This window comes from Myotis myotis, unplaced genomic scaffold (genome assembly GCF_014108235.1).
Source record: "Myotis myotis isolate mMyoMyo1 unplaced genomic scaffold, mMyoMyo1.p scaffold_m19_p_14, whole genome shotgun sequence".
In the NCBI taxonomy this organism is placed as follows: domain Eukaryota; kingdom Metazoa; phylum Chordata; class Mammalia; order Chiroptera; family Vespertilionidae; genus Myotis; species Myotis myotis.
Genome location: NW_023416318.1, coordinates 10,486,165 through 10,511,185, shown reverse-complemented (window position 1 = coordinate 10,511,185; position 25,021 = coordinate 10,486,165). Strand labels below are relative to the sequence as shown.

At 38.9% G+C, this 25,021-nt stretch overlaps 1 protein-coding gene and 1 long non-coding RNA gene across 4 annotated transcripts in view; one reads left to right on the top strand and one right to left on the bottom strand.

Annotated features, from left to right (window-relative positions):
- Positions 1–9,238, top strand: part of LOC118668846 — a 14,778-nt gene extending 5,540 nt beyond the window's left edge. The window contains exon 3 of the long non-coding RNA XR_004971782.1: positions 8,955–9,238. This is a non-coding gene — a long non-coding RNA (uncharacterized LOC118668846). The remainder of the gene's footprint in view (positions 1–8,954) is intronic.
- Positions 4,166–25,021, bottom strand: MOB1A (MOB kinase activator 1A). Of its 3 annotated transcripts, XR_004971781.1 has the most exons (7): positions 24,789–25,021; positions 21,279–21,445; positions 15,084–15,177; positions 13,211–13,344; positions 12,342–12,402; positions 9,304–9,467; positions 4,166–7,759 (listed from the first exon to the last, which is right to left on the bottom strand). XR_004971781.1 is itself a non-coding variant. In XM_036334094.1 (6 exons), exons 1-6 carry the CDS (start codon positions 24,800–24,802, stop codon positions 7,682–7,684), a joined length of 648 nt encoding a protein of 215 aa, XP_036189987.1. In that variant the 5' UTR covers positions 24,803–25,019; the 3' UTR covers positions 4,166–7,681. The 3 variants fall into 3 exon arrangements, 2 of the variants coding, with proteins under 2 accessions (XP_036189987.1, XP_036189986.1); XM_036334094.1 differs by lacking the exon at positions 12,342–12,402 and having other exon boundaries at positions 21,279–21,442; positions 24,789–25,019; XM_036334093.1 differs by lacking the exon at positions 12,342–12,402 and having other exon boundaries at positions 24,789–25,018.

Here is a 25,021-nt window from a genome sequence, read left to right as displayed (position 1 = left end):
TGAGAATCAGCTGTGTCAGTAGTGAGAGAACTTCTGTCCTCTAGGGAGGTGCTAATCTAGCCTTTGCCTGAGGCTATCCGGCAAATGCCTGTGTGCAGGGCTTGGGCGGGGCGGGTAGAACAGGATCAACAGGGTGGGCCGGAGAGAGCAGTTATGGCGGCTCTCAGTCCTGTCCCCAGGGGCTCTGCCTCTCTGAGTCCCAGCACCCGCTGCAAAAGCTCAGAGAGAAAGCTGCACTCGCTCTGACCGAAGCCAGACAGTCCCGCTTCTCCCGTTTGAGTCTGGGTCCCTAAAGACTTGCCCGGATCTGGAGCTCAGAGTCTCCGACTCCCTCCCGATTGAAAACGCCAACCGCGCCCTCCGCCACCAGCCCGCTCCGCACACTCCGCACCTCAGAATTTGACTTCAGCACTGCGCCTCCTCTGAGTGTCCGTATGCGTTTCTCTTTCCTCCTAGTTGTAGGACTTCCACTCAGCCAGCATTCCTGTGGTTCTGGGTGATGTCCCTTCCGTTTTTTGGTTTCACTTTTGAAGTAGTTGTTCAAAGCAGCAAACTCCGGCGTTAACCTATGCCGCCATCTTGGTTCTCTCTCCATATAAATTTTTAGATTATTTGTTCTAGCTCTGTGAAATATGCCATTGGTATTTTAATAGGGATTGTGTTGAAGCTGTAGATTGCTCTGGGTAGTATAGACATTTTAATTATGTTAATTCTTCCAATTTATGAACATGGTATACACTCCATTTGTTTGTATCTTCTATTTTTTTTTAATTTTTATTGTTGAGTACTACAGATGCCCCTCTTTTTTCCCCCCATACCTCCCCTTCACCTGGTTCCCACCCAGCCCCAGGCCTTCACCACCCTATTGTGTGTGTCCCTAGATAATGCATATATGCATGTAAGATCTTTGGTTAATCTCTTCCCGTCCCCTTCCCCCATTCCCTCTGAGATTTGTCAGTCCCATGTTCGATTTTATTTACTAGTTATTTTTGTTCAGTAGATATCTTGTTCATTTATTTTTAGATTCAATTGTTGATAGATGTGTATTTATTGCCATTCTATTCATATTTTTGGTATTTTTCTTATTCTTTTTCCTATTCTTAAAGAATACCCTTCAATATTTCACGTAATACTGGATTGGTGGTGATGAACTCCTTTAGCTATTTCTTATCTGTGAGGCTCTTTATCCGACCTTCAATTCTCAGTGAGAGCTTTGCTGGATAATGTTGGTTGTAAGTCCTTGCTATTCATTACTTTGAATGCTATTCATTACTTTGAATATTTCTTGCCACTCCCTTCTGGCCTGCAAATTTTCTGTTGAGAAATCATATGAGCACTCCCTTGTAGGTAACTAACTGCTTTTCTCTTGCTGCTTTTAAGATTCTGTCTTTAATCCTTGGCATTTTAATTATGATGTGCCTTGGTGTGGGCCTCTTTGGGTTCCTCTTGTTTGGAACTCTCTGCACTTCCTGGACTTCTAAGTCTTTTACCAGGTAGAAGTTTTCTGTCATTATTTCTTCAAATAGGTTTCCAATATCTTTCTCTTCCCCTTCTGGCACCCCCATAATGGAAATATTGGTACACTTGAAGTTGTCCCTGAGGCTCCTTACACTCTCTTATTTTTTGGGTTCTTTTTTCTTGATGCTCTTCTGATTGGGTTTTTTGTTGTTGTTTTTGTTGTGCTTCCTCATATTTCAAGTTGGTAATTTGATTCTTAGACTCCTCTACTCCACTGTTGAATCCCTGTAAACTATTCTTTATTTCAGTTACTGTATGCTTAATTTCTGACTGGTCCTTTTTCATGTTTTTGACATTCTAAGATCCTTGAAAGTTTTGCTAAGTCCCTTGAATAACCTTTTAACCATGGTTTTAAACTCTGTATCCAGTAGTTTGCTTGCTTCCATTTCTTTCATTTGTGACATGCTTCGTTGTCTCTGCATTTTGGCTGCTTCCCAGTTTGTTTCTATGTATTAGATAGAGCTATGTCTCTTGGAATTGGTAGAGTGGCCTTGTGTGGTAGGTGTCCTGTAGGGCTCAGTGGCTCAGCCTCCCGTCACCTGAGTTGGGTACTCTAGGTGCACCACTGTGTGGGCTTGTGCACTCTTGTAGTTGAGCCTTGATTGCTGTTGGTGCCACTGGGAGGAATTGACCTCCAGGCCAACTGGCTATGAAGACCAGCTGTGACTACAGTGGGAGAGCTGCTGTGCAGGAAATCCCCTATGGAGGACTTGCTTCAGTGGGGCTTTGGTGCTCACTGAGTCTGCCCCTTGAGTGTGTCGCTTGTGAATGTGTAGAGTTGTAATCTGCTATGGTCTGAAGCTGTCCACTGGGTGCACTGGCTCTAGGGTCTCCAGGGAGGTGCAAAATTAGCCATTGCCTGGGGCCACCTGGCAGGAGCTAAAGAAAAATCTGCAGATGCCTTCTATTTGTATTGGGTTTGGAAGTGCCCAGGCGAGGTCCAGCTGTGAAGCAAGGCAGGCTGGTGCTAATGCCAGGTATGGGCCTTTTGATAGGTCTGGGACATGCTGTCACTGTGACTAGCTGCAGCTTGTTTGAGACATTTTAGCAAAGTTTGAAACCTGAGCCAGGACAGGCCGTTCATATGGAAAAGCTGCTACAAACAGCTTGGGTGGGACTGTAAATAGTATGGGGCAGGGTCTCAAGGAATCACTAGGGCCAAGAAAACGGTTTGAGCCAGGTTGATGGGGACTCAGATATGGCTGCCAGCCAGACAGGGGATGTCCCAGCACAGGAACAATGACTCCTGCAAGCACCCGTCTGGAAGAAAGCCACCCTGAGTTCCTGCCCTGATGCCAGACAATCCAGTTCCTCCCTGCATGTGTCTGGGTCCCCCAACACCTTCTAGTGCTGGAGCTCATAGGGGTTGAGTCCAAGTAAGTTTGTGCACCTGCCCTTTTTGAGGGACACCTGGGTCTCTGGTGGCCCCTGTTCTGCAGCCACAATCCCCACAGGTTTTTATAGCTCATGGTTGCAGGGACTTCTCTTCCCAGCTCTGAGACCCTGGGTTAGGGATCTGGTGTGGAGCTGGCACCCCTTGACCACATGAGGGGCCTCTGCAGAGATGATCTCCCTCCCAATTAATTAAAAAATGCGGCACACAAGGGTGCCGGACCAGTCTGTCCTGCACCTCCTGCCCTCCTACCAGTCTCAATGTGCTTTCTTCTTTACTTCTCTAGTTGTAGGATTTCCATTCACCCAGCTTTCAGGCAGTTCTGAATGATGGTTATTCTGTATTGTAGTTGTAATTTTGATGTGGTTGTGGTATGTGGCAGATACAGGTGTTTATCTATGCCTCCATCTTGGTTCTCCCCCCTAAAATTCCTTATTCTGGTCAGGACACACACATCTAGCTTTTGGGAGCTCAGAGACTGTCATCTGGTGGTCAGTGGTAAAGATGCAGGTTGAGGTGTCCATACCTAGCCAGAGAGCAATGGAGTATCTGATAGAGAAGGTCCAAGGCGTGTTTTGGACATTGTTTCTGACTGTGCAACTTTGAAGAATGACTCTGGCCCTTCCAAAGATTATTTGGTTTATTCTACTACTCATTTATAAAGTTTGAAATAGCTTTCAAATTTAGCCATTAGATACTTAACATTTTTATAGTCAATTTTAAGCCTAATAAAACTGTCCAAAAATTCCAAAACTGACTGTAGCTTACCCATATTATTTAGCCACAGTCATTAAGTTTTTATTTCACATTCATTAAAGTTTTTAATTTTAACTTTACCCAATGAAGGTCAAAATAATCCTAGCACTATTTTGACTGGACCTAAAATTAAGTATCTATAATTTGGACCTCTAAAAATAATATTTCTCTTACAATAATGAAAAATGGCTGAGGTGGGAGTGTCTTTTAGATAATGCTGAGTACTCAATTTCAAGGTCAGAAAATTAAGAAGTCTAGTCTCTCCTCTTCCCTTTTCTCAATCTCATAGCCAGGAATGTAGATCTGGGTTAGCAAGGTAGAAAGAAGACCACTTGTTTTTTTTCTCTGGGATGTGCTTTAGCCGCTGTACCCTTTCTTCTAAGAGGTAAGAAAACATTTTAGCTACTAAATGTTAAGCAAAGACAATCGTCTGCAGAGGCTGCAAAAATTCTCAAGTTTCAAAAATAAGTGTGTTGAGACACATATCTTAGTCATTACTTTCTTTCAATATATTTTATTCTGATGAAGTTACAAAAGTAGATACAAATTACTTTTTTTAAAGTATAGTTAACTGACTTAGAAAAATAGATAAAGCCCCTAAAGATTTAAAAATACAACGTAAGTTTTCATGTAAAGAACATTTAAAAGTATTTTAGATGGTAACCAAAACTAACTTATACAAGCTATTTTTGATGTAGACCAAACATAATAAATCAGCAGTCTATTTGGATTTACAGAATACTTGTTTGGAATAGAATCTGATAATGAGGGAAAACCCAAGTGAATTTCAATGCAGTTGCTTCAATAAAATTACAATCACATGTAATATCCCCCAAAAGGCTTTTACAGTCTGAAATATCAAAATCTAATGTAAAAATACAGGAAGACTGAGGGACTACTATTTTCCCTCTTTGCCAGAATTCTACAATAAATAGTAAACCCACTTATTGGAACAAATATCAGGAGGAAATAATGTCCCTGTTGAAGATGCTCAGTTTGGTGTCCCAGGCCAGCATTTTTTAGGCTGGAGTTCTACAGACAGCAGACGGCCTCCTCTAACCACACAGGGGTAACACCAGTGCTGTGACTGGGGCTGCTTCTAAACAAATTTCTAGGACTTACATTCTGTGGGCCTGATATGTTTATGCTTGTGAGGTAATAATGTTTTTCAGAAGCTCTACTTCTAGTATAACCTCACTGCTCAGAGAAAAGGCCAACAGTATAGTCAGGAAACCTCAACAATGTTTGCAAAAGTTAAAATCAGCACCAGGATTGCTCCTCTTGCCTCACATGACTAGGAAAACTTTCCTTTTTTTGTTATCAGAGTCATGATGACTACAGATTTGCATTTCTTGAACAGGCAGCTACATGAGCTAGGGGCTCTACAAGTCTTAAGGTGATAGGAAATACTTTTTTAGCTGGCAGCCCTCTAAAATCACTTTATTCAGTCAAGAGAAGAATAAAAGATACATTTGGCTGTAAATACAAAAACTAGTACAAGGAAATTTCAATATTTAAACAAAAATCTGCACATTTTATTTTAAAGGCCTGAAAATAAAAGCACCAAAGGATTAACTGCATATTATAAAGCACTCCCCCTCCACCCCATGATTATCAGGTATGAGTGGATCATACATTGAGAGATGGCTTATGATTAGGAGGGGTCAAGGTAGGGAGTGTTGTCCAAGAGGCATATGCTGGGCAAAGAGAGACAAGTCAAAAATGAGAGGCAAAGACAGATTTCTTCCAACTGTTAGCAAAAGTTGGCCCGTTAGCCAAGTCAAGAAGGGGCCATCCTCTCCCCATTCCTCCAATTCTCCTGCCCTCAACTCCTTGGCCTTGGATATAAACACAAAGAGTTAACACCGATGTTTGGATGCATTGCTGATTAAGCCAGATTAGTTTGGGAACCTGGTAATGTTTTTATTTTTTAAAAGGCCATTCTGAGTCTCAAATTACCAACAATTTTATTTGTGTCACTAGTACGCTGCCTTTACTACTATTCTAACGTTACAGTCTTTGGTTCATTTTGGGCTGAGTCTTGAAGAGAAGGGGGGGTTTCTATCATGAAAAACAGATGGAGAAAACTGAGAACCCTTTTGTTTGAGAATATTTGAAATATTAGAAATGATGATGCAAGTGCAACTTCCTTGCAGACTTAATTAAAGCCAATAGTTGAGAGGCAGTAACATTCTCAGTGGTATCCAGAAACCTGCCTTCTTATTTGTAAAGAATCAACATAAACATATATATACAGCTTGACAGGGACCTTTGAATAAACTTAAAATGTGGACCATGGAATGTCTCATAGAGGGCTTTTCTCTTTTTTTCATAGGTGATTATCCCACTCTTTAATTCCTAAAAAAAACCATGAGGTACAGTTTCAGCCTAATTAGATGAAATGTTTTGTTTCCTTTAAAATCCTGAATATATTTAATAATTTATTGAAATTGAGTTTTTAAGAGTTTCTAAGTTATTCTCTTCCTTATACACGAGTGGAATAATAAAAATAACAGTAACGAGAGAGAAAAAAAAAACCCTATCAAAGCTAACCTTTGCCAAAGCCATCAAGAAGTTGGTACTTTGCAAAAGTCACAACTCTGAAACAGAATGCTGGTGAACTTAAAGTGGCTGCTGTCTGGCAAGTCTTTAATATATTTGTGCCTCAATACTTTTAAACCGTCAGAGTTCACTAAATCCTAGAAGCCTAATGAAAATCAGATCTTTTCTTCATTAAAAGGGGAGATCCTTTTTATCTGAATAGAAATAGAATAAATTCAGGTTTTGATACAATAGTTAACACAGGATAAAACCCCCAGAGGAGCTCAATCCATCCTTTAACTATTAACAGAATGAAGACCTTTTTTTTACTTATTCCTCTAATGCTGTCTCCTTTAAACGTGCACACAAACAAACACAAGAATAGGAAACACATCAAACTTTTAACTGTGTTATAAAATGTGTACACCTTTCAAGATGTTTTTTGCAAGATTTTTTTTTTCCTTAAGTTTTATCCTTATTGGGTTAAAGTTGATGCATTTCTATAGTACTCTTCACTAAGTCTCAAGCCACACACACACACACAAAAACAAAAAAACATCCCAAAACGCATAGAAATCATTTTTTTAAAAAGGAAACTCAAAACTATCAAGTAATCTGAGTATTTTTCATTCTATCCAGAATTTCAAGGCCATCTGAAAGACAACATGAATGAAAATAGTGGTTTGAGGCCTAAATTTGTCTTATTTTTTTGGAAGTTTGCTTTTTGTCAGCCAAAAGCTACATATTCAAATTAACCTGAATGAAGTATTTAAAAAAAAATCTGCAAGACCACCTTGGATGCCTTAAAACAATTATTTCTAATATGCACACTCTCCTAAACATTGAGATAGGTTCGTATGTGAATAAAATCCCAAATTAAGATTAAAGAGTAAAGTCATTTGGTTACTCCCACATATGTCATATGATTTAAATGGCAATCATGGATTTTGAAAAAATATGCATATTATCTATAAAAACACTAGTATATAACTTCAAACAACATATTTATCCAAAGTGACACAAATTGTTCTAAACCTTAAGGAAACTTAAAAACACCTCTTCTATAAGCAGAATAAAACCTATCTGACTGAGATATTAACAAATTTGTTGTGGAAACTTGTTAATAAATTATTGGTAGAAATTCTTAATATCCATTATGCTATAACCTGAAACAGACTAAATCATTTTCTTTAGTAAAAGAATAATATGTAAACTGATAAACTACAGATTAACCATCACATATTAACAGCAAGTGTGACTCAGGGACAATAACAAGTGTGGTGACACAGTGCCTCAAATCTGGCTGTGTCCTGAATTTCTCACTCTGAAGGTATCAGGCCAACCTACCTTTGGGACAATAGGCCTTTTTATACTGTTTCTTAAAAGTCTGTATCACTAGTCTATAACAGACAGCAATGAGATAGCTCTAGCAGTAGATGAAGCAAGAGGGTAATTGTGTACTAGAAGAAGCATTTATCTGTCTTTTGATCCAAGCTTCTCAATTAATTCCTGAAGAGGTGCCAGCTCACGCCTATCAATCAGATTAAACTCCTAAAAAGAGAAGAAAAATAAAATTTAAAAATGGATCTAAAATTAAAACTCTGTAAATGTCACTGAGAGAGTATTCCCAACCCTAGTTTTCTGAAATTGAATAATGAAATGATCTCTGTGAACATTTTTAATAAAATAATTTTTACTCCTTTATAAAATATAGAGGACTTACTAAATAAGCAACTATAATAAATAGAATGATGCTTACTGGGTAAAACATTAAAGTTGTATATGTTGGCATTTACATAGGAATTATCTGAAAACTTTACGCTGAATCTTTGCTAGTGGCCACCTCAGGGGCAGCAGACCTTTTCCTTTCATAGACCTTTTCTTTTCTACATCTATGCCATGCAACAACCTCAGAAGGAAGATAGAGAAGAGCACATTATCCTTTGTGTGATACATAATATTGTAATACACAATTATTTATAATAATAAAAGCATAATATGCAAATCAACCAAACAGCAGAACGACCGTCCCGACAACCATGCACTGGCACCAGGCCAACCAAGGTGGATGTGATGCAATTGGCAGGGGAGCCCCGCAGAGGGAGGCCCAGGCCACGGACCAGTGGGCTGCAGCAGGTGGGCAGGGCCTCCCTCTGCAGGGTGATCCATTACTGGGCTCTGGGAGAGGGTGCAGGCCAGGCTGAGGGACACCACCCCCCATCCCCGAGCGCACAAATTTCATGCACCGGGCCTCTAGCCTACTATAAAGCTGCTGGGTTTTCCACCAAAAAATATCTAGACATATTCGTATTTTGCATACAGAATTATATATTTCTTTTTTTTAAAATATATTTTATTGATTTTTTACAGAGAGGAAGGGAGAGGAATAGAGAGTTAGAAACATCGATGAGAGAGAAACATCGATCAGCTGCCTCCTGCACACCTCCTACTGGGGATGGGCCCACAACCAAGGTACATGCCCTTGACCGGAATCAAACCTGCAACCCTTGAGTCCACAGGCCAACGCTCTATCCACTGAGCAAAACCGGTTAGGGCAGAATTATATATTTCTAAAGTGAGACTAAAGAAGTCCCAATTCTTCCACATCTTTTTCAAACAATGTGATTATTTTGATTTTTAAAGTTTCTAGCTGCTAAAACTTCATAAGATTTGGCCTTATGTGGGACTTCTAGACATGGAACCTAAGACAACATGTAACAGGTTCTTCTAAATATTTCTCTTCCAGGCATAAACATCTCATGAAACAACCCAACTTCAGACGTTTTTCATAGTGTCCCTTTACCCAGCAGTGGCGATGGATCAGAAGGGTATGGACAAGCTTTCTTGGGTTTTTGGTGCTCCTTGTCATGTCCTAACCAGAGACCTGGGCAGCCAGAGGCAGGAAACCCAGAATGGAGATGATGCTTTCTATGCTGCTATGCCCATCAATGAAATAAATAATGTAGAAAAGAGAACCCTGCTTATACTTAGCTCTGCATCTATAAATAAAACTCTATAAATTGTTCTTTATTAAAGTTACTAAGCCAAGTTATGTCCAAGTCAAAGAACACAGAAGTCAACACGGTTCAACTTACCTGAACAAAGAAAATAAAGTGCTTAAAGGAGGTGTTGAGGTGAGCCTCCTCTTGCAGCTGCATCACAGAATCAAAGTGCTGGTGATAAATATGGGCATAAACCCTGAACAGACGTTTTAGAATGGTCTTTGCCACAGACATAAAGTTTTTGGGAAATGGGACACCTATAATAAATATACATATATATCCATTAGTCTTTTATCTAACTGAACAGCAGAAAGTTTAGATATAGCCATGAACAACTCCGAAAGACAAACATGCACATTCACAAATACAAGCCTACTGCCATATATACATTTTTTAAAGGCAAGGGAAAAGAGAATCCCAAACCCAAGTATATGAGGTATGCTCATATACCACACATTTTCTATCTTAAAATAGCAGGCACAGGTTTCAAAATTTATATATAAAATGTTACTGAATCAAAATTAAAATAAGTCTATTTGTGGTTAATATTGAAGAGTTTCTTCCTAAGACTAAATGCTACAGGCCAGCAGGTGTGCCTTAGCAGCTGAGCAACGACCCAGGAACCAAGAGTCCACAGGTTTGATTCTTGGTCAGGGCACATGCCCAGGTTGTGGGCTCAACAGGGAGTGCTGATGCAGCCAATTGGTTTTTCTCTCTCTCTATCCCTCTCCCTTCCCTTCTCTAAAAATCAACACATTTTTTTTTTTAAAAAAAGATAAAATGTAACAATATTGAACATTTGACTATAAATAGAACATTTTTACTTTTTGTAATCTGTAACTAAAAAAAATGTACACATTCAACTAGGACTGGAAACTCTCCTAAACAAAAGAAAAAGGCATACTTCAGGTCATCATAATCTGTTTTACAAGTATTTTACTAGTATCTTCTTGAATTACTCTGAAAAGCCAGTTTTCTTAAACTAGGAGTATAAACTTTATTTTTTTAAAGAGCTATTTTCATTTTTCTGTAGTCTAAGAAGGGAATATACTTCCTAAAAAAAGGGAGGAAGGGCAGCTCCCTATTTTTCCAAGAAAATATATACCTCCTTAGAAAAGACAGGGAGAGGGTTTAGTGATCTCTTTCCAAGCAGTGCAGGTAAGGATGCAACTGGTTACATTCCTGAGAATTTTGGTTAACAAGACCAAAGTCTCTTAGAAGGCAGGGATAGGAGAAAGACAATACAATTGGCACTGAAAACAGTAAATAAACACATAGGAAGGTACTTGCTTCCAAATAACCTTAAAGGTCTGTTCCAGAGCATTTACTCTTGAAACATTTTCTTTAAATTTTCAAAGAACAAAAGCTTAAATACTTTTTCCTTCCCTGAATTTTGTTTTGTTTCTCAATTAGTCCTTACTGGCTTGAAATTTAGTATATTTTGCTCTTATAAGCTGATTTTTGTGGGGGATTTCCCCCCACCCCCAGTCTTGGCTAACAACCTGCCCTTTCAAACATTATTCTGAAGTATGGGCTTGTTTTTCTGAAATGGGTCTTGTATTAATGTACTGAAAAGATGGATTTTTAGGTCAAATATCTTTTCAAAATTTGTAAATGGGTACCTTGCTAATAAAAAGGACAGTAATAACTTGGATATACTAGTTTAAAAGTGAATAATTTCATCTAAGTAGATAACTGGCATAAGTAAATGTGGTATATAATAATAACCTAATGAGGGTGCAAAGAATGCCAGGATAAATTACTGATGAATGGGAAGCTGAGAAAAGAATAAAGTCAAAAGTATCTTAAAACTTTAATGAATAAAGAAATATTTGTTTTAGTCTAAGCACTTTCAAGCTGAATTTAACAGAAATATTCAAGCATAATCACTATATAACAAATCTTTATTTGCTATTAAGCAAATAAAATGCTTAATAGAATGGAAAAGTTGACCAATAGCAAACAGAAAAAATGTAACATGATATAACTTCCGAAAAACCTTTAGTTAGACTACAAACAAGGAATCTGCTATGGTCTGAATGTTTGTGTTGTCCCCCCCCACCACCACCCCCCCCCCCCCCCCGGCAAAATCCATATGTTGAAGTCCTACCCCCTAGCTGATGGCATTAGTACGTGGAGCTTTTGGGAGGTGACTGGGTCATGAGGGCCAACCCTTCATGGATGGGATTATGGCCTTATAAAGAGGCCTCAGAGAGCTGCCCTTCCACTATGTGGGGACTAGGTGAGAAGCCTGCAGTCTGGAACCCAACCATGCTGGCACCCTCATCTCAGACTTTCAGCCTTTAAACTTTGAGAAATAAATTTCTCTTGTTTATGTGCCATCCATTTTCTGGCATTTTTTTTATTATAACAGCCCAAACAAGACAGAATCCAACAATATGTTGTTCATAAGACACCCTTACACTGAAAATGACAAGGACCAATCTCATCCATAAATACCAATTCCAAAACCTTAATCAAAATATTAGCAAATAAAAATACTCTTCCAGGAGAACATTAAAAAAAAAAATGGAGAAAACCTTATGGCCATTAGTAACACAATTCACACACCTCTAACCAAAAGCAAGATTCTTGCTTAATGCTAAAATTCTAAACGCACTCATCAAAGGAAAGAAGAAAAGGATGTCCGCGTTATCACCATTAGTCAGCGCTGCTCTGGAAGCACTAGCTGGTAAGTACAATTAGGTAAGAGTTACACAAGAAGTATACATTATCAGAAAGAGGCAAAATTACCATTAGTGTGATGGAATTGTATACTTTAAAAACTCAAGAAAAACAACCCAAAACAACAGAAATAATCAAAATCTGGTTGTCAATTATAAAATTTATATAAAAATCAACAGATTGTCTATGTACTAAACACCACTGGAAACAAAATATTAATAAAAAAAATTAAATGCCTAGGAATAAACTTAAGAAACTTGAAGGATTAGCATAAACTGTAGAATTTTATAAGAGGATACAGCAAATAAGAGACGTGAGTAAATGAAGAAATATACCTTATTCTTGGATAGGAAGACACAGGATTGTCAAGAGAACAAGAATCCCTATATTAATCTACAAATTGAATAAAATCATAATAAAAATCTCACAAAGATTTTTTTTTTTACCTTGACAAAATGATTCTAAGTTCTTTGGAAGAACAAATATCCCAGAATAGTCGTGAATATTCTGAAAAAGAAGAGCAAGGAAGAGAGACCAGCCCTATAAGATGCTCAAAGATTTATGTCCATGGTTAATTAAAACAGTATGGAATTTCTATAGGAACAGATAAAGAGATTAAAAGACTCCAAAATATGTGACAACTTGATGATCAGGGGAGAAAAGACACATGTATTTGATAAATAGTACTGGACAAACTGACTAGCATTATAAGTGAGGAAAAAATGAAGGGAACAATGAGAAAAAAAATTCCTGACAGAACAAAGATTTAAATGTAAAAACAAAACCACAAAAAAGTACTAAATGAAAACATAGATAAATATTTTTATAATAGTGAAGTAGGGAAAACCTTTCTAATCATTGATTAAAACCCAGACATCATTAAAGAAAAGATTAATAAGACAAAATAAGAAAGTTATATATAGCAAAATCACTTGATGAACACAGTAAGACAAAAGGCAACCTAGGGAAAAATACATTTATGACAAAAAGCTAATATCCTTAACATAAAAATAAATGAACAAAGGATATAAAGAGAAAACACAATGATCAATAAACAAAAAATGCTCAATCTCATCAATATCTTAAAAATGTGCCTTAAAACTAACTTATTTACCTAAATTATAAAAAAAATTTTCAGTGAGTAACAACCAGTATTGGTGAAGAAACACAGGCAGACACAAACATGTCTGAAAGGAATATACATTTATAATCTTTTACAGAAAAATCTGAGTCTGTTACATTTTTAAAAAATAGAGCGTTAAAAAGCACACATTTATCATTTAAAAAGAAAAACAGTTATACAACATTAACTCACCAATCTTAGAAGGAAAAAGGGTTTCATCATCAAGTTGGTCCTGAACCCAAGTCATCAAATAGTCAATGTATTTTGGTGCAGAACATTTGATTGGCTTTTTAATATTAGTACCATCTGCCCAATGATATTCATATCTGAAGAGAGAAAGGTTTTATTGATAAAGTTTTCACATTAACAAATGTGCAACTTATCATCAAAGTAGGCTCACATTTTGTCAACAGAAATTATATATTTATATCTATATCTTTAGTAAATTACCTAAACTACTGAAGATTACTGAGAGTTTCCCACAGAATTATTTTGAAAAGTGATGGTTATAATTGGAAGAAAGAGAGATGATAATGTGGCCGCTGGCAGTGCCAGAATGGATGTTTTCTAGCACAGCCCTGGGAAAGATAAATGAACTGTATTTCTGTCTGTGAGGCAGAGGACTGGGGAAGGGACGGAGGGATCACCACACTCTGAGATCCTTGGGCACCAAGTTATCACCAATAGAGTTGAGATCATAAAACCCTGCCCAGCCAGTGTGGCTCAGTGGTTGAGCATTTACCCATGAACCAGGAGGTCACAGCTTGATTCAAGGCACATGCCCAGGTTGTGGGCTCGATTCCCAGTGGGGAGCATGCAAGAGGCAGCCAATGGATGATTATTTCTCATCACTGATGTTTCTATCTTTCCCTCTCCCTTCCTCTCTGAAATCAATAAAAACATTTTTTAAAAATATAAAATCCTGTTTCTTGGAGAGGGTGTTAGTCATGTTTCTAAGACAGCAACACTTAGGCACTCAATATTCATTCAAAACAAAGACTATGCTCAGATGGTGTGCTTAACTAGAATGATTAACAAGATTTATACAGAACTTCACTGTATAAAGTATTTAAGCCATAGATCAGTTTAATTTTCTTATTTTATTTAAATTTCTTTAAGAAAGCTTAAGAACTAAAACTTAAATCAACACAAAATAAAAACATCCCTCACCCTAACTGGTTTGGCTCAGTGGACAGGCCCTTGGCCTGCGGACTGAAGGGTCTCAGGTTCAATTCCAGTCAAAGGAATGTGCTTGGGTTGTGGGCTCAATCCCCAGAAGGGGGTGTGCAGGAGGCAGCCGATCAATGATTCTGTCTCAACATTGATGTTTCTCTCTCTCTCTCCCTCTCCCTTCCTCTCTGAAATCAATAAAAATATATATTTTTTAAATTCCTCATAAAATACTATAATAAAAATAGGATTACCAACTGACTGTGGATCTATCCTTTGCACCTGTAGCAAATTCGGAAAAGACAATTTTTTTCCCCCAAGAGGTAAATAAATATCTTGACAACTACCATGACATAAATTCAGTCATTTACTATATCGAAAAGACTGAAAGGAAACACCTAAATCACACACTACCAAACTTTGACAACATACGGGTGACAGAGTTCCATCATCTCTTTCTCAGTATTTCTTGAAATTTATTATAGTCAATTTTTTAAAAAATCTAGCATCTTTAAGCCAAATAACTAACACAGCACAGTTGGAAGTAATTAACACTAAATAAGCACAAGAAAAAGGAATCAAATATTAAAAAGTTAACTAAAAACTCAGTTTCAAGAAATTAATTTAAAAAACAGAACCATAATGTTAACAGAGTTCTAAATTTCTTTTCCTTTTACAACTCCTTACTGTAATGCAATTACAAAATCAAACACTAAGTACCAAATGCCAAAGTATTTAGTAATAAGTAAAAGCTTATTGGTAAGTATTCAAAAATTCATAAAATTGAACTGCTTTTACACAAGCCTATAAGGAAAAAAAGTCTTTATTATTTAATTTTTATCAATTAGTGATTAGCTTTACTTAGTAATCCTATATAAAATGCAGAAATATGTACCTTGGACCTGCAGACATGACTGAACAGCTTGCTTCAGTGCAGAATTCTGTAATAGTTCCATATAACATGTTGATCTGATTGAAGAAATCCACAGCTAGAAATATAACAGGAGAACTGTGTTAAAATATCTATGTAAGCACACCACCATCAGACTTCTCAGTTGAAAGAAAAATAGACAAATTCTTGGCTGAATCCTTGGGAAATTCAATGATCCAAGGATACTGTAAATTCTCTTTTCTTTGTAAGTTGTCACACCTAAGTAAAGTTAACTTTTGATATACATTCATTTTTAATATACTAAGCTTTTAACCAGCATGCAACAGCAGAAAAATAAAAATCAGACATAATTCTAACTTAATGGTGACTATACAGCACTAGAATACACAATTTGATTATATCCAAGGGAATGAAAAAAGCCATAGCTTCTATTCATCTGGACTAGACAATATCATTTACGTTAGAAAAGTGTTATGAAATACATTGTGAGGGAGAAGGTGTATTGGCAGTTATGAACAATCATTAAAAAAATACAATTCATCATAAAAAAGTTGAGGCTACCTCTAGCTGGTTTGGCTCAGTAGATAGAGCGTCGGCCTGAGGACTGAAGGGTCCCAGGTTAGATTCAGTCAAGGACACATACCTGGGTTGCAGGCTCGATCCCCAGGAGGGGCCGTGCAGGAGGCAGCCGATCAATAATTCTCTCTCATCACTGATGTTTCTCTCTCTCTCCCTCTCCCTTCCTCTCTGAAATCAATAAAAAATATATATTTTTTAAAAAATTGAGGCTATACATATTGAAGACATAAAAAAAAAAAAAAAAAGACACAGGATAATGTCCCTTGCCCTGGATTCTCCAGCTAACAGAAGGGGCAAAATTACAAGAGATGAATAATACAACATATAAGAAGGTAGTTATACAAAGGCCAACAGTAAATGTGAGAGTTCAGAGAAAAGGCAACATATTAAAGAGTTGAAGTAGTCAGGGAGTACTTGTAAAGGAGCTTCAGCTAGATTTGCAAAAAAAAAAAAGGAACAGGAAGAAGGTGAGTGAAACAACCCAATGAAGCATATTACGCTCTGTACAAAGCAAACCACATAAGCCTTAAAACCACACAAGTTTTAAAAAAATGTTTTCGTTCCCTGTCTGAAGGAGTACCTAAAATTCCACTAGGGCTTTTTCCAGTTTCTTAAAAACATATTAAAGGAACTTTGTACAAAACTCCCTCACTTACAAACCTTACTTTTAGTCATGCTTCTAAGAAAGCAATACTTAGTTACTCAATATTCATTCAAAACAAAGAGTATGCTCAGACGGTATGCTAGTTTAGGTTATAAATCTAAAGCAGCAATTTTCAAACCAGTGTGCTGCCAGAAATTTTAAAATATGCAATACCTGACTAGTCAGGGGCACTGACCTCTTTTTCCCTTAAATTTAAAAATTTAAAAATAAGCCCGAACCGGTTTGGCTCAGTGGATAGAGCGTTCGTCTGCAGACTCAAGGGTCCCAGGTTCGATTCTGGTCAAAGGCATATCCCCAATAGGGAGTGTGCAGGAGGCAGCTGATCAATGTTTCTCTCTCATAGATGTTTCTAACTCTCTATCCCTTTCCATTCCTCTCTGTAAAAAAATCAATAAAATATATTTTTTTAAAAATGACAACAGTCAACACAATAGCTGTCTGGTGTGAGTGACTCAAAATTATACTTATATTTTGGTCAGATAGGCAAAAATATATTTTTTCCTCTGCCGCAGAATTTTAGCAATTAGTTTATTGTCAGAGAGAAGTTTGTTGTTAGAGAAGAAAAAAGAGAGAAACATCAATTTGTTGTTCCACCTATTTATGCATTCATTGGCTGATTCTTGTATGTGCCCTGACCAGGGATTGAACCCACAACCCTGGCATTTCAGAATGATGCTTTAACCAACTGAGCTACCTGGCCAGGGCTGCACCTTATTTTTTCTCTTAGTGATATGAATAATGGCTTTTTAAAGAATTGAGAAAAGCAAAATTTTTCTTATGTGGCTATTAGAAAATTTTAAATTACATTTGGATCTTACATTATATTTCTATCAGATGTGCTGATCAAGGCAACAGTTATCAATAGCTGATTAATAATATAACACATAAAGACAACTAAACACTATGGAAGTCGCTATACCATTAGAAGTATATATTACCACCTATGAAGTAGTCTTACAAACAAACAAAATCAAGTCTGACTAATTCAAGCTCCAAATCTGTGCAACCATGGTAGCCACTAGCCACATGTAGCCACTTACATTAAAATGAAATTAAATTTAAAATTCCGTTTCAGTCACATTAACCACCTTTCAAGTGGCCACAGTGCAGATACCGAACACTTGCATCATCACAGAAAGTACTATCGGACAGTGTTGCTCTAGATCTAACAGTTATAGGAAATAGAAGGAGAAACAGAACATAATTGGTGTCTTGGGGATATAATCAGCAAAATTCACACTGTGGAGAACAAATGATCTAACGTCTTCAAGAACAACAAAACAGCAAAGAAAGAAAGACTAAAATGAGGGGAAACACATGTACATATATACACTGGAATACTACTCAGCCATAAAAAAAGATGAAATACTGCCATTTGCAACAACATGGATGGATCTTGTGAATATCATGTTAAGCAAAATAAGTCAGACGGAAAAAGTCAAGAACCATATGATTCACTCATCTATCTATAGACTAGAGGCCTGGTGCACAAATTCGTGTATGGGTAAGGTCCCTAGGCCTGGCCGGAAATCAGGGTTAATCGGGGCCTTCCTTTGTGCTGCGTGCCTCTCCTGCCTCTGTGGCAGCGCTAAGGATGTCTGACTGATGTCTTAGGCCCACTACCAGGAGTGGGCCTCCATCAGACATCCTCAGGGCTCCTGGACTACGAGAGGGCACAGGCCGGGCTGAGGAATCCCCGAGTGCATGAATTTCATGCACTGGGCCTCTAGTAGTAGATATAAAAGCCTAAGCGACCATCGACGGATAGCTATGACAAGCACTGACCACCCGGGGGCAAATGTTCAATGCAGGAGCTGCCGAGCTGCACCAACTTGGCAGCTGTGGTTCTCGGATGACGCACCCGGAACCAGAGAGGAGGGAGCCCGATTCCAGGGTACATCACCGGAGAACCGCCCTCTCGCAATCTGGGACCCCTCAGGGGATCATGCACCAGGCTTCTAGTATAGGATATAAAACTGAAAGCACAAATGAATAAACAAGACAATCAATCAAAAACTCAAGCCCAGCCCTAGCCGGTTTGGCTCCGTAGATAGAGAATCGACCTGCAGACTGAAAGGTCCCGGGTTCGATTCTGGTCAAGGGCACATGCCCAGGTTGCAGGCTCGTACCCAGTGAGGAGCATGCAGGAGACAGTCGATCTATCTCTCTCTCCCTCTCCCTTCCTCTCTAAAAAAATAATAAAATTTTTTTAAAAAAACTCAAGCCCTAGCCCTAGCCAGTTTGGCTCAGTGGATAGAGTGTTGGCCTGTGGACTGAAGGGTCCCAGGTTCGATTACAGTCAAGGGCACATGTCTGGGTTTCCGGCTCGATCCCTAGTAGGGGGTGTGTAGGAGGCAGCCAATTGATGATTCTCTCTCATTCTTTCTCTCTCCCTCTCCCTTCCTCTCCGAAATCAATAAAAATATATTAAAAACAACAGCCCTGGCTGGTTCCGCTCAGTGGATGAAGCATTGGCCTGCAAATCAGGTTCGAGTCCAGCCAAGGGCACATGCTCGGGTTGCGGGCTGGATCCCCAATGGGGGACGTGCAGGAGGCAGCCAAACGATGATTCTCTCTCATCACTGATGTTTCTGGCTCTCTCTCCTCCCTTCCTCTCTGAAATCAATAAAAATGTTTTAAAAAAAAACACACAAAAAACACTCAAGCCCTAGCCAGTTTGGCTCAGTGGATAGAGTGTTGTCCTATAGACTGAAGGACGATGGGTTTGATTCCGGTGAAGAGCGCATACCTCAGTTACAGGCTAGATCTCCGGTGCATGCTAGAGGCAACCAACTGAAGTCGCTATTCCATTAGAAGTATATACTACCACCTCTGTGGTGGTTACCAGAGGGAAAGGGAGTCAAATATATGGTGACAGAAGGAGATCTGACTTTGGGTGGTGAGTACACAATGCAATATACATATGATGTATTATAGAATTTGTATACTTGGAACCTATATAATTAACTAATGTCACCTCAATAAATGTATTTTTAAAATTTAAAAAAAGAAAAAAAAAAAACAGGCCTTCCTGGATCCTGATTTAAACCAACCATACATTTTTTTGTTTTTATTTATTTATTTTTAATCCTCACCCGAGGATATTTTTCCATTGATTTTTCGGAGAGAGAGTGGAAGAGAGAGGGAAAGACAGAGAGAAATATTGATGTGAGAGAAACACATCAATTAGTTGCCTCCTGCACGAGCCCGACTAGGGCTCAGGCCAGGGAGGAGCCTGCAACTGAGGTATATGCCTTTGACCAGAATGGAATCTGGACCCTTTGGTCCGCCAACCATACATTTTTTTTAAATATATATATTTTTTATTAATTTTAGAGAGTAAGGGAGGGAGGGGGAGAGAGGGATAGTGGGGGAGTGAGAGAGAGGTGGATGAGAAACATTAATCAGTGGCCTCCTGCATGCCCCCTACTGGGGATCGAGCCCACAACCTGGGGCTATGCCTTGACTGAGAATAGAACTGGCAACCTTTCAGTGCACGGGACAATGCCCAACCGAGTGACACTGGCCAGGGCTCAATCATACTTTTTTTTTTAAAGAAACACTTATAGGACTATCAGCAGAAATGTGAACACTGATTGCATATTTGATATCATAAAGGAATGGTGGTATCATCATTATGTTTAAAAGGAGAGTTATCTGCCCTAACCGGTTTGGCTCAGTGGATAGAGCATAAGCCTGCAGACTGAAGGGTCCCAGGTTCGATTCCGGTCAAGGGCATGTACCTCGGTAGCGGGCACATTCCCAGTAGGGGGTGTGCAGGAGGCAGCTGATCGATGTTTCTCGCTCATCGATGTTTCTAACTCTCTATCCCTCTCCCTTCCTCTCTGTATAAAATCAATAAAATATATTTTTTAAAAAATAATAATAATAAAATAAAAGGAGAGTTATCTTTTAGAGATACTGAAATCTTTATAGATGAAATGATATGTCTGGGATTCACTTCAAAATAATCAGGGTGAGATACACAGAAGAATTATGAATTGGCCATGAACTGATCATTGTTAAAGCTGGATAATGGTTACCTGGGAATTCACCGTGATAGTTTCTCTACTTTTGTATGTTTGAAATTTTCCATTAAACAGTTTATTTATTTATTTTAAATATATTTTTACCGATTTCAGGGAGAAAGAGAGAAAGAAACATCAATGAAGAAAGAAAATCATTGATCAGCTAACCTCCTGCATGCCCCACATTGGAGATCAAATGCACAACCCCATGTGCCCTGACCAGGAATTGAACCATGACCTCCTGGTTCATAGGTTAACACTCAACCACTGAGCACGCCGGGTGGGAAAATAGTTTAAAAAATTCCTGGAACATCCGAAATTTTTAATAAATTTAAACCTTATCACCCAGAGCTGATTTTATCTCAGAAATTATATAACCTTAATATTCAAATCTCTAGTCTCTGCATATTCTTCCATGTCATGCCCTCACTTTCTTGAACTCAAGAGTGACTTTCAGCTTATAGATTCCACCATTTTCTCCCAATCTCTCAATTTCCTATGACTACTCAAGTCACAACAAATAAGTGATTAAAGCTTTGAACTGCAATTGACTTTTCTGTATACATAGTAGGCAAATTAGAGTTGCTGGGTTTGGGAACACAACTATACAGATGGATTCTCTACAAAGTCATGGTCCACCACAAGTGGAATCTTTGCATTTATCAATCTTTTACTTAAGTTTACTCAGCTGCATTCTCCCAAGCACTCACCATTTCTTCTTAGGTCTCCTTACTCAACCACAAAAGCTACAACCAAGTACTCCAAAGAGAACACTACAGTTTTTAATGTATTTGTATGTATGTGTTTCTTTACAGATAATCTGTTATATTACAACCCTCACATACCTGTTAAAATAAAATTCATTAACAAAAAGATTTTAGCAAACCTTCCTATAAACCAGCAAAGTTGAATGTTATTAAAACTTACTATTAACGGCAATCCATTCATTGAGATCCTCTCCCTCTGGCAACATAACAGCTTGTCTCAGATTCCCGCTTCCTAGAGTTGCTTCTGCATGTTTTAAGAGTTCATATTGATGAGACCCTTCAGGGATATTCTTCTTTGGTTTGAATGTTTTAGAAGAGCGGCTGCTGCTGTTAGGTTAAAAGAAAATGTATATAAATTTTTAGGACTAGAAAGAAGCAGAATGGCATAATTTTAATGGCATAATATAAATTTTAAAATAAAATAAAAATACTTCCTGAAAAGTGCCAGGATTTGGGGGTAAGGGGAGATGATCACAATAAAAAGAATGCTTTAAATTTCTTTCCTAATGTAGAAACAGTATTAGCAGCACAATGTCACATAGAAGGCAATTTAACTATGCCTCCTGAAGCAGTCTGGTGTAATAGAAAGGGCACTTGAACCAAAAAAAGAAAAAACCTGGATGCTAGTCCTTGATCTGCCACTATCTCTGTGGGTGCTTGAGAAACCTAACCTCCCTTTGGCCTCAATTTCCACCTACACAAAATGGTGCTGCGAGGGAAGTAGCCCTAAGGTTCTAATAGCTCAAAAAGTTTCTATACCAAAATATTTGGGATGCCATCAAAGCAAACCACAGCGGAAGCAACACATTTTTTGAAGTTTTAAGCAGAAAAAGTAAATGAGAGAGAGACAACTGGTTATTGGGGGGAAAGTAAGTTTTTATTCCTATCTCACACCATCCACAAGGAAGGTCTTCCTAACATGTCACAAAACCCAAAACCTTAAATGGGTGAATTTCAAATTATAATAATTAAAATTCAGTAACAGAGCAAAAAGATAAGTAACCAAAAAAAGTACTTGCAATATATGTATTACAAAAGATAATCTGGATTAATAATGGGCTTCCATAATCTGTTAAGAAAAAGGTAAGGTACCCTTTAGAGCAGTGGTTCTCAACCTTGCCTGCACATTAGAATCACCTGGGAATCTTTTTAAAATCCTGATTTCTGGGCCTCATCCTCTGGAAATTCTGTTTCTTTGTTACTAATGTTGTGGCCCCACCCCATAACAAAGAAACAGAATTTCCGGAGGATGAGGCCCAGAAATCAGGATTTTAGAAAGATTCCCAGGTGATTCCAATGTGCAGCCAAGGTTGAGAACCCCTGCTTTAGAGAAATGAGATGAATAGGCAATTCAGAAGGAAAACTACAATGACCAATGAACATCTGAAAAACTATTTAATAAAAATAAGATATTTCCTTAAACTGAGTGTCAAAAGTGAAAACAATTACCTTAAGTGTGGTATAGAGAAATTAGTGCTTTAATACAGCACTGGTGAAAGGGTAAAGTGTTTTGGGAGGGCAATATGGCAGTATCTGTTAACACTGAAATGTTCCTCAATCCATCCCTTCCACTAAGTATCTCTCTTAGATATGGTAACGATGTGTATTCCAAGATTGTTTTTAATAGTGAAAAATCTGGAAACAATCGTAAGGCTAATTAGAAGAATGAACAAACAAACTATGATACATCTGTGTCATGGAGTATTGCATTGTAGTTAAAACATGATACAAGGACAAGATAGAGAGCTACATGTATTTACTTGAAAAGATCTCAAACATGGTTAAAACAAAACCAAATAAACAGCAGGAACCCATTTTGTAAATGTACAGAAAGGATACAAATCAAATTATAGTGGTGATCACTTACTTCTAAGAAGGGCAAAGGAATAAACTGTGGGCTTTCCTTTTACCCCAGTAATTTGAATTTTAAATAAGATTAAGAAGTAAAATGAATTATAAAAACACTAAAATTCAAATATGGAAAGTTTTTCAACGTGGTAAACACCTATATTTATTAGGGAAGTACTAAATTACAAGGAATTGCCTTTTATATCTAGAAAAGCTGTGAATGACAGAAAACTAAATTTGGACGGCATAGAATGATGGCTCAATATTCAAATATTATCATCATCTAAATCGTGATTCAAATGACACCAAGACAGTGAAAAAGAATCCACAAAACGGGAGAAAATATTTGCAAATCATAGATGTGATGAGTGACTTGTATCAAGGATAAAGAATTCTTACAACTCAAAAACAAAGAGAGAACCCAATTTTAAAAAAACGGCCAAAAGTTGACAACTATAAATAAAATTTAAAAAAAAAAATGGATCAGAAGCTCTGAATAGACATTTCTCCAAACAAAAAATATACAAATGGCCAATAAGCACACGAAAGGCTGCTCAAACTTCTTAGTCATTAGGGAAATGCAAATTAAAACCACAGTGAGATGCCATTTCATACCCACAGAGGATGGTTATAATAAAAAAAGACAAGAGAGAGGGGGGGGAGGGATATGAGACTCGCACGTCCCTGCTGAAAATGCAGAATGGTGCGGTGCTTTGAAAAAGTTTGGCAGCTCCTCAAAAGATTAAACCTAACTGCCGTGGAGCTCAGTAATTCCTCGCTCAGGTAGAACACCCAAGAGACATGAACACACCAACACAAAAATGTGTCCAGTACGTAAAAGTTCACAGCATTATTCGTAAAAACCCCAAAAGGTGGAAGCTCAGATACCCATCAACAAAACAAAGTTCGGGAGAAATACAGAGCCTCACCCTGACATCCAAAAGCAACTAGGCAACGTGCACACACAAACCAACCGCTAAATCAACATGGACTCGCACGAGAAAGACTTGGGGGAGAGATGGTTCCAGTAACACAGGAATTTGCAATGAAAATCTAAACCATACAGACTTCTTGACCTGATAATCATACTCTGAAGACTCTCTACCCTTAACACGACAACCCAGAGGGGGAAAGCGACCTGGACCAAGGCATTCTCCGCACCGTAGTCCCACTTTATAAAGAGCGAAGGAACCCTCATTTCTCACGATCAGGAACTAGTTAGATGAACTCTGGCTATGAAACGCCATGCAATTCTGAATTTTAATAAAAACGTCAAGTATGGGGGCGATGTCTGTAACGAAAAATGGGTCTTTAGTCATTCAGACGACACACGTGTAAGCAATGCGCTGCGTGGAGGGAGCCAGCTGAGCAGAATCAACAAGGCGCCGGCGCAGTGCTTCTCGCGCGGCAGCACCGCACGTTTTCCGGGCGGCGCTTTTCCTCGGGGTTTTTCTAACACCGACGGTAACAGAACTGGACCAGCGGCGGAGTAAACGCTCCGTCAGCACGGATCCCCGGAGGAGCTCCGGGCTCCGCCCCCAGGTCGCCCCGTCGCCCTCAGGGCCGCTCGGGCGGAAAAGTTTGGAGGCGCTATGGCCCTGGGGCCTTTCTACTCCTCGGTCTCTTCGCTCCGCTTGCTCGGCGTCGACTTTCCCTCTCCGTCTGCCTCGGCCCACGTCCTAGCCTCCCCCCGTGACGCTAAACCGGAGCAAACCAAGCGCCGGCCACCCCGACCTCGGGGCCGGCCCTCACCTCAGGCGCCCCCTCTCCCCTTCGCCGCCCTCCGCCCTCAGCCCCGGACCCCCGGCCCGGCTGCACTCACAAGAGGAAGCTCATCTTCTATCCTCAGAGGGGAGGGGAGGGGCCGCTGGCCCCCGTCGCAGTCGGGACTCGGAGCCCGCACGGGAACCGAGAGGTAGCAGATAGGCCTCAGCCCGCCGACAGCGGAAGCACTGGCCGCCGCTGCTCCGAGCCGGGGTCGAGCCAGTATAAGCGGGTGCAAGCTGCGGCGCCCACCTCACCCGCCTCCCCCACCTAGCGGAGAGGAAATGCGGA

Bases quoted from the DNA above. Each gene is read 5' to 3' on its own strand.
- MOB1A (XM_036334093.1), bottom strand. The intron at 9,468-13,210 runs GTGAGTTAATGT...TATTTATTATAG, and splicing joins CCTTTTTCCTTCTAAGATTG to GTGTCCCATTTCCCAAAAAC. The intron at 7,760-9,303 runs GTAAGTTGAACC...TTCTCTTTTTAG, and splicing joins ACTTTATTTTCTTTGTTCAG to GAGTTTAATCTGATTGATAG.